We start from the raw sequence: 9,527 nt of genomic DNA, 5'->3' as shown, positions 1-9,527 counted from the left end.
CCTAGAGACAGAACATGGCAAAAGATGCTGGACAGAACCTGGCTACAGAACTTGGTTGGAGAACCTAGACAGAACCTGGCTGCAGAAGCCGGCTACAGAACCTGGCGACTGAACCTGGCCGGAGAACCTAGCGAGAGAACATGGCTACAGAACCTGGCTGGAGAACCTGGAGAACGTGGCTGGAGAACCTAGCAAGAGAACATGGACACAGAACTTGGCTGGAGATTGTGGCTAGAGATCCTGGCAAGGCTGCTGATCAACTGAACGCTGTCTCCGTATCATTCCTTCTCCGCCAACTCCGTCCACACCTTTGGGGACCCCTGGACCTGCTGGGGTTGGACCCCAGCAATAATCCAAGTGTTTTGGGGCCCAACGGTCAGATAACCTAGCTCCCGAACCTCCGTAAGAGTCCAGAGGGTGAACATACTCACAGAAACCTCTTCTCCTTCAAGAAGTTCTTCAATGACAATCGTTTCTCCAGCTGCTCCAAAAGCTTTATCCTTATTGTAGATTAAAAAGTACAGAAGTAAGTTGTAAGCTCTTAACATTTACTTAATTGGCTGTTATTTCCCACCATTTGTACCATGGACCAATGCACTGCTATTGTCACTTCCCTTCCCCTTTCTGAAAGCCTCAAAGGAACCTAGGAATGTTTCCTGCAGGAAGCGGCTGTAGGGTCAAGCCTCGGACTGACCTGTGGCAGAGGCACATACAAGTCCCTCCTTGGAGGGCAGAGCCCTCCGAGCACTGTTAAGCTTGACCTTATAGTCCTCCCTTGTTCCTAGGTAGCTAATGGGCTGTGGGAGGTGCAGCAAGTGCTGCCAAACAAGGCTTGAGTACAGAAATAGATTTGAAATTCCCAAGAACGTTGTAAAGATGTTGACCACTCCCCTTGTTTTGCTTTTTGTGATCTGATTATAAAATAAAGCTTTGGCTTAGGCTGTGTCACCGTTTCCCCATCCAGGCACAGTGATCCCACCTGGTCCCAACTGTATTCTCTTGTCTGTCTCCTTTAATCCTCCATCCCCTCTTCAGGTTCACCCTGGCCATGCTGGACACAGTTCAGTTTCCCATTTTTATTTTATTTATTCATTTAAAAAAAAATATTCCACTGATTTTTTACAGAGAGGAGAGAAGAGGTACAAATGAAAGGTAACAGAAAAATAGATGTCTTCACCTTCTAATTTTCATTTCTGAATGATATACGTTTGACTAAATAATTATTCTAAAGAATGTCTGTGAAAGTAGATTTCTACAAGGAGGGGACCTACAGCAATCAAGATGGATCCACAAAGAAAGCAAAGTCCACGAACTCATCGCCTCACTGCTCTGAGATGCAGAGCAGGGAGGATTCCCCTGTAGAAGATGGATCCACAAAGAAAGCAAAGTCCACGAATTCATCGCCTCACTGCTCTGAGATGCTCTACAGCAGTGGTTCTCAACCTTCTGGCCCTTTAAACACAGTCCCTCATGTTGTGACCCAACCATAAAATTATTGTCGTTGCTACTTCATAACTGTAATGTTGCTACTGTTATGAATCGTCATGTAAATATCTGATATGCAGGATGGACTTAGGCGACCCCTGTGAAAGGGTCATTGGACCGCCAAAGGGGTCGCGACCCACAGGTTGGGAACCGCTGCTCTACAGGCTGAGGACCACCCACCTCTCAGTAGCAGACAAGAAGGGGCGCTAGGACAGAGCCCAGGTTCCGCCATCAGTGCTGAGCGGCCGGACCCTTTCAGAGGCGGATCAGACACAAAATCTTACGAAAAACAACCTACCTGCGTGCTTGCTGGAAACATCCTCCTTACCGAGAGAAAAGTTTTATAAAATTAAGAGTAGAAAATTGTAAGCTTTACCCGGTGTGGCTCAATGACGAGTGTCTCCAGGAGTCCCCTACCTGCATGATCTCCTGCACGGCTCTGCAGGCCTCTTCTCTGCTCTCTGCCACGATCACCCCCTTCCCGGCGGCCAGGCCGCTGGCCTTCACGACCAGAGCAGGGAAGTCTGCACTGTGGAGACAGGTTAACCCTCAGCACCACACACCCTTACAACTCAAACATGTAAGCTGCTCTGGGATTTTGTAATGATATGCTCCAGCAACAGAGGGAAGCAGAAGTTACTGATCATCCTGACACCATTCTGTACTTCCCAGTTTCCTTACGTAGTCCTTTCTGGTTGTGATCACATGGCACATAATTCCCCTCCTCTCCCCCCTCCGCTTATTGTAAGATCATACTGATGCAAATCGGGTATGGAATCATCTTTCAGAGACAAAGCAGCGAGCCATACACTCATTCAAGTAGAAGATGTGGCTGTGCATGAACTATGTGAACATGGATACATGGACATTTCTCCAAGGGCATATGAGAAACTCGCTGGTAGTTTCTTCTGTTGAGGGAGCTGGAGATCTGAAAGGACACTAAGGAACCAAGTCCTTACCAACCCAAGGCACTCGGCTACTGGGAAATAACACTCAGCGCCTAAGAGACTCTGTAGGATGTGGAATGAATAGAGAACAAAACTAACTCAACGACTAGGAAACGGAAAACATACCAGGTCGCAGGGAGAGGTGTCGCAAAAAAAGGGCCAAGTCAGGCGCCTGCCAGCACTCACGGACAGGGATGTCTGACTTTAGGCCCAAGAGCTGAGCAGTGGCGGCACAAGGCCACCAAGTGATGGTTCTTCACTCTGGTTAATTATCAAAAAATCCCACCCTTTATTTCTTTTTTTAATATATTTTATTGAGTTTTTACAGAGAGGGAGAGGGATAGAGAGTTGGAAACATCGATGAGAGAGAAACATTGATCAGCTGCCTCCTGCACACCCACTACCGGGCATGTGCCTGCAACCAAGGTACATGCCCTTGACCAGAATCGAACCCGGGACCATTCAGTCCGCAGGCCAACGCTCCATCCACTGAGCCAAAGCGGCCAGGGCTCACCCTTTATTTCTTAAGTTGTCACTGTATACGTCAAGCAGGCAGCCCGCTGGCGCGAGACTGACATGCTTAGTGTACATCAACTTGGCTGTGAAAAGAGCGCATGACTGTAAAACCAAGTACCTCTCTTCCCCCAGGGACTACTCAGTGATAAATAATAAACTCCCCTTTCTGCAAGGTCGCAGGATCTACTACACATGCAGAGAATTCCATGTTTTTCCGATGTTGGAGAAAGGCAACCAAAACAGAGTGAGCCCCACCCCAATCTCACAACCAACGGGCGATGTAAGCGACCCAGACCGGTGACTGTCATGGGCAGCAAGCGCCCTCCCGGCCAGCCCTACCTCAGGATGAAGCTGCGGGCCTCCTCGGGCTCGGTGAAGGCTCTCCACCGGGCGGTGGGGATGCCATGGCGGTCCATGAACTCTTTGGCAAACCTTTTGCTGGACTCGAGCTGAGCCGCCTGTGCTGTGGGGCCAAAGCACCGCACGCCGGCCGCCGCCAGGTCCCCGACGATCCCTACGAGGGAAAGGACACCTCCGCTGAGCCCGGCCTTCGGGGCCTCTCCACCCTCAGGAAGAACCGGGGTCACATGAAAGTTCCACAGAGACGAGGCCCATGACTGTTGGTGACACTTTCATGTTTTCTACAGAACAGGAACACAAATGCTACAAACGTGACTTAAATCCAGAAGTTTTTATATTCAAATATATGGATTGGATAGGAACATATAAAAACATATGTTTCCCGTGGCTGCAAATTCGATTTCTCATTCATCACATTGCTGCTGCTTGAGGAAAAATTAACCTAAAACCCGTAAATTTCAAGAGGGTGGAGCGCCTTTCCCCAATGTTACATCACATCAGAAACCCTCATCTCTAAAGTGCGCTGGATTCGACGTTCTCTGAGCCCCTTTGGCATGGACACCCAGCGACAATATACAAAAACACACTTTACCTGCAGCCAGAGGTGCCTCTGGGCCAACCACCACGAATTCAATGTTCTCCTCTTTGCAGAACTGAGCGAGGGCACTGTGATCGCTGACGGCGATGGCTGCGAACAGAGGAGGAACAGGCATCCTTTAAGTTACTGCCACCTGAAGACCAAGTGCTAAACGCGGGCATGCCTGTGCACTTGGTGCAGGCGCTTCCTCAGGGGACAGCTGGAACCAACACGGCTTAGTTCTCTGCTGTCGCTGCAGCCAGTGAGAGATGAAAGACCAGGAAGCGCCCCAACTCCCTTCTCTACTATGCTGTTTGTGTCACAAGGGTTGACTGCAGTCAACATACGCGCATCACAGGATACACTCAGAAACTGGTCTTCGAATTTCACTCATTCAAGATGCACTGAGGACCGCTATGTGCTGGGTGCTGCCCTAGTGACGGGGTGACGACGTGAACACAACAGGGCCCCTACATGTAGGATGCTTACATTCCACTGTGGGCATGTTGGGTAATAAATACTTAAGGAGACTAAAACCCCAGTTGTGAACCAAGTAGGCATAGTTGCTATGAGGTGAACTGGGACGCTATCCTGGTAAGATGCATTGAGGACCGCTATGTGCTGGGTGCTGCCCTAGTGACGGGGTGACGACGTGAACACAACAGGGCCCCTACATGTAGGATGCTTACATTCCACTGTGGGCATGTTGGGTAATAAATACTTAAGGAGACTAAAACCCCAGTTGTGAACCAAGTAGGCATAGTTGCTATGAGGTGAACTGGGACGCTATTCTGGTTGAGTCAGGGAGGGTGTCCTTGTGAAAAGATGCTTCAACTAAGAGCTGACTGATTTAAGACTGGGTTCATGTCTGCCTGTAGGACAGGTCAGCTTGCTTTGCGGATGGAGTGCTAAGTAACGGGCAGAAGGGCAACCATGCACTCAGCACAGCGGCTTCCCTAGATCGCTCCTGCTCCCCGGCACCTGGACCACCACCCTGTCAGCTGGTGTCTTTAGTCCACACAGCGTGAGCTGTGTGATGAGCAGGGACGAGGGTGGAGGACCACGCACGCTGGGGTGGCAGCTGCAAACACCCTGGGCTGAGCGCAGCCAATGACCTCAGCAGAGCAGAAGGCGCACGAGGAAGGGGCGCACCTAACCTGCCTTTGCAAGTGGCAGCAGCCTCATGTCGGCTTAGGTGTCACCTGCCTGCATGACATCATCTGCTTCTGAAGGAACCGCGCCAGTTCTCGAGCAAGAAGACACGAGATCTCACCCCGACCTAAGATCCCAGGGAAGCAGGCATTTCCTTATTTATTGTTTCATCTTATTTTTGGTCCTGTGCATGCAACCATCTTCTCCCAGTCTGTGGCTGGCTGGGTCATGGTCGTCTCTCCATATACGCCGTGTGCCACCTAGGGTACCAGGCATGGTGCACACAGTGCCAAACAAGACAATGAGTTCCTTGCCCTCATGTGGCCCATGTTCAAAGGCTTAGGTTCTAGGGAGGAAATGAAGATAGAAGACAGACAGCAGGAAAGTAAAAATAAATACGATGGTTCACAATTGAAAACAAATAAAATGGGGTGAACATGCTGTAACTGGGAACTGTAGGAAAGGCCTCTTTGAGCGGTAACATGTAAGCTGAGACCTGGACCGAGGAGCCAGTCACGCGAGGGGTGGGAACGAATACAAAGACCAGGGCAGCTCTGCTTGGGAACTGGCAGGACTGCATGGATGGAGCAGCGAAAGGACGCAGAAGATGGAAAAGATCAGGCTGGCAAGGCAGGCAGAGGCCAGATCGCAAAGGGCTTTGTAAGGAGCTCGGGAAGGTTGGTTTTATTCTAAGCCCTATGGCAGTGATGGCGAACCTACCACACGCGTGTCAGAGGTGACACGTGAACTCATTTTTTGGTTGATTTTTCGTTAAATGGCATTTAAATATATAAAATAAATATAAAAAATATAAATCTTTGTTTTGCTATGGTTGCAAATATCAAAAAATTTCTCTATGTGACACAGCACCAGAGTTAAGTTAGGGTTTTTCAAAATGCTAACACACCGAGCTCAAAAGGTTTGCCATCACTGCCCTACGGGAAGCCACTGAAGAGTTTAATGTAACCTAAGACGTGGTCATTTTTTACTGGTTGAAGACATAAAGCTTGAGATCTGTTATGGAGCGAGACTTGTCAGAACTTAGATTTAATAGCATTGCTCAACTTTTTTAATAAATAAACTGATTTCAGAGAAGAAGGGAGAGGTAGAGAAAGACAGAAACATCAATGATGAGAATCATGGACCGGCTGCCTCCTGCACGCCCCATACCAGGGATCAAGCCCGCAGCCCAGGCATGTGCCCTGACCGGAAATCAAACTGTGACCGCATGGTTCATAGGTCAATAGGTCAACCACTGAGCCAAGCCAGCGGGAGTGGGTGGGGGGCATCGCTCAACTTTTTATGTCCAAAAATATACATTAAAATGCCTTTAACCTATATTAGGCACTTGTGACTTTAATGGATGGGCTTTATAAGGTTTAAAATAATTTCAGGCCGAGGCCGGTTTGGCTCAGTGGATGGAGCGTCGGCCTGCGGACTGGGGGGTCCCGGGTTCGATTCCAGTCGGGGGCGTGTGCCTGGGTTGCGGGCACATCCCCAGTGGGAGATGTGCAGGAGGCGGCTGGTCGATGTTTCTCTCTCATCGATGTTTCTAGCTCTCTATCTCTCTCCCTTCCTCTCTGTAAAAAATCAATAGAATATATTTAAAAAAAGAAAGAAATATATTAAAATAATTTCAGATAAGGAAATGCTACACTCCAAACAACAGATACCTTAAATTTGCAATAGATGGCAAGTATTCAAATCACCCCACAGGTTTTAAGGTTAAGGAAAGCATTCAAATCTGAAGAGCAACTGACCTTACAAAGCACAGATGCAGCTGACAGTTTACCATTTATAATTATTAATTACACTCCCCACTTGAAAACATGATTACCAGTGTTTGAAATCTTCCCAGAGCCGGCAGTGCCTGCATTCCCGGGGGCGACCAACACCTGTCTGACGTGAGGAGATTGCGCCAGTTTCCAGGCCAGCGTGTGCTCTCTGCCCCCATTGCCGACGACAAGCACTCGGGCGGCCATGCTGTCTGCAGCAGGACTCCGCAAGAACGCGCAGCTGCAGGAGGACCACAGTGACACGTCAGGATGCACACGCCTTAGGAATCACAATCCCTCATCACGATGTATACCCCCGACTCACTTGTGGAACATTAGGGTTCGTAACTGGACAAATACGGCTGCATTCCTAAGATATTAGGGAGGATTTTAAAAATGAGGCAGACTGGCTAGAGAGCCAAGTTAAGGAGTGAAATGACAAGTTTACTCCTTATTTGATTAAAAAACAAAAAAACTCCGTGAACAGTAACCCTTCTGTAGGCTTCACTTGCAGAAGCTAGGGTAATCACCAGCCTCAGTTAGAAATGAACCCTGATGTTTAGACCAGAGTTTACAGTGACTGCTTTTAAATCCTGACAATAGACGTTGGGGGCCATAGTCTCTGCCACAATACTGAATTCTGCCGTAGCAGCATGAAAGCAGCCATGCACGCGTAAGTAACTGTGGCTGCGTCCAGGGAACTTACAGAACAGACAGTGGGCTCTAGGCCGTAGGTGCCTATCTCTACTCTAAGCTGTAGGAGGCGATTAGAGGCTTGGAAAGAATAACCATGCTGGGCTTCAGTAACTTTAGGCATAGACACGGCAATGTGAACTTTACACTTTCCACATGCCGTAGAAACATGCTTCCTTTAATTTTTTTCACCAACTTAATGATGTAAATACTATTCTTATTTAGTGGCTGTACAAAAACAGGTGACAGGAAAGACTGGCACAGGGGCCATAGTTTGCTGGCCCCTGACTTAAGTAGGGCAATGTTAGAAAATTCGCAGAGATGGCAAAAATCAAATTTGAACACATCTCACTTTAGTTCTGGCATTTGATTCTTAGTGCAACAGCTATCTCTCAACTGAAGTTAGCAGTGAGATCTTGATAAGCTCTATTTGTACTTCAATTTCTTCACATCTTAAAAGATGGAAGAAAACATGCCTTACAAGGCTACGCAAGAATGAACAGAAATAACATTTATATAAACAATTAGCCCAATTTCTGACATTCAGCAGCAGTAAATGCTACCTTGTTATATTTTATTGCCTACTTTTATCTAAATTAATACTTTAGGGATAGAAATAAATTTTAACAGAAAAAAAGCCAAAAAAACAAATAATTTGTCACATGAATGTACTAATTTCCAGAGGCATTTAATTATGTAGAAAGCAAACTGATAACAGGAAAAAGAAAACTGCCATTTTTAATTTCTTGCATGATGCTAGGATTACACATTTAAGTAAAAATCTAAGCCCTGGGCGGTTGCTCAGTGTTTAGAGTGACCGTCTGTGCACTGAAGGATCATGGGTTCGCTTCCCCCATGTAGCTCAGCTGCACCAATGGATGTGTCTCTATCACATTTCCAGTCTCTAAAAATCAATGGAAAAATACCCTCCGGTGAGGATTGAAAAAGAATCTAAGCCGATGATGCTGTATTCCAAGTGGTTATCATGAATTAATCTTCATGTTTATTTATGAATATCTGCTGTACAGATAAGAAAGTGAGGCATTAGCCCTGGCTGGTTTGGCTCAGTGGATAGAGCCATCGGCCTGTGGACTGAAGGGCCCTGGATTCATTCCTGTCAAGGGCACATACCTGGGTTGCAGGCTCAACCCCCAGTGGGGGGCGTGCAGGAGGCAGATGACCCATGATTCTCTCTCATCATTGATGTTTCTCTCTCTCTCTCTCTCCTTCCTTCCTCTCTGAAATCAATAAATATATATATATTTTAAAAAATGAGGTATTAGGTAGGTTAAGCAACTTGCTGAAGGTCACAGGATTAGAGGGGGTGGACCCAGGATTGCAACACGAACAATTTCCCATCAGATACTGTAACAATTGAGATGGTAATCATTGAAAACCGGAGGAAGAAACAATTTCTGGATTATCGTTTCCGAGAGGGGAAAGCTGTTGTGTAACGGGAATCACAGATTGGCCACGTGGATGGAAACATCTGAAATACACATGGCTTTACATTTAGCTCGAATAAGAGAGTCCACACCGGGCGAGGGCCTCGGTTTGGGATGAAACTGTCCCCTTCTAGCTCGACACCTTGCGGACTTGCCCTTCTGGGGCCTCGGTTACCTAAACGAGTAACAAACGAGACACGAGCCAGGTGAGCCTGGGATGGACTCCGGAGGAACACAAAGTGGAAAGCAATTGCAAAAGCGCACCCATCGGCCAGAGCATACAATGGCTGCACAACAACAACGAAATGCAATTCAGGTTCACAACCTAAAGCGGCAGGAGGGTACAAGGCCCGCGCCTCGGAGAGGAAACGGGGCGGACCCGCTGCGAGCCTCCGCTCCAGGGAGAAAGCAGGCGGCCACCCCCCACCCGCGGCATTTACGATTCAGGTGCGATTCCTGCAGCCGAGCCCCTTCCCACGAGTTTCATCCACTTCCTGACACGAGACCCCACCCCCGGCAGAGATGTACTTTACTGATGGCGGAGAGAGCTCGCGCACCGACGCGGGGCACCAACACG

At 48.0% G+C, this 9,527-nt stretch overlaps 1 protein-coding gene across 2 annotated transcripts in view; it reads right to left on the bottom strand.

Annotated features, from left to right (window-relative positions):
• Positions 1–9,521, bottom strand: part of GART (phosphoribosylglycinamide formyltransferase, phosphoribosylglycinamide synthetase, phosphoribosylaminoimidazole synthetase) — a 27,749-nt gene extending 18,228 nt beyond the window's left edge. The window contains exons 1-6 of one of the 2 annotated variants that reach the window (XM_015560402.1): positions 9,479–9,521; positions 6,875–7,053; positions 3,901–3,996; positions 3,288–3,462; positions 1,903–2,014; positions 432–500 (exon numbers count right to left, since the gene is read on the bottom strand). In XM_015560402.1, coding sequence (XP_015415888.1) covers positions 432–500; positions 1,903–2,014; positions 3,288–3,462; positions 3,901–3,996; positions 6,875–7,019 — 597 coding nt within the window. In that variant the 5' untranslated portion in view covers positions 7,020–7,053; positions 9,479–9,521. Of the gene's footprint in view, positions 1–431; positions 501–1,902; positions 2,015–3,287; positions 3,463–3,900; positions 3,997–6,874; positions 7,054–9,478 lie in introns of those variants that run through there. The other variant, XM_006753108.2, reaches the window with a different exon arrangement.
• Between the last annotated feature and the right edge of the window lie 6 nt (positions 9,522–9,527).

This window comes from Myotis davidii, unplaced genomic scaffold (genome assembly GCF_000327345.1).
Source record: "Myotis davidii unplaced genomic scaffold, ASM32734v1 scaffold170, whole genome shotgun sequence".
Classification (NCBI taxonomy): Eukaryota; Metazoa; Chordata; class Mammalia; order Chiroptera; family Vespertilionidae; genus Myotis; species Myotis davidii.
Note: the sequence above shows the minus strand (reverse complement) of the source record. Positions and strands in the feature narration are given on the sequence as shown.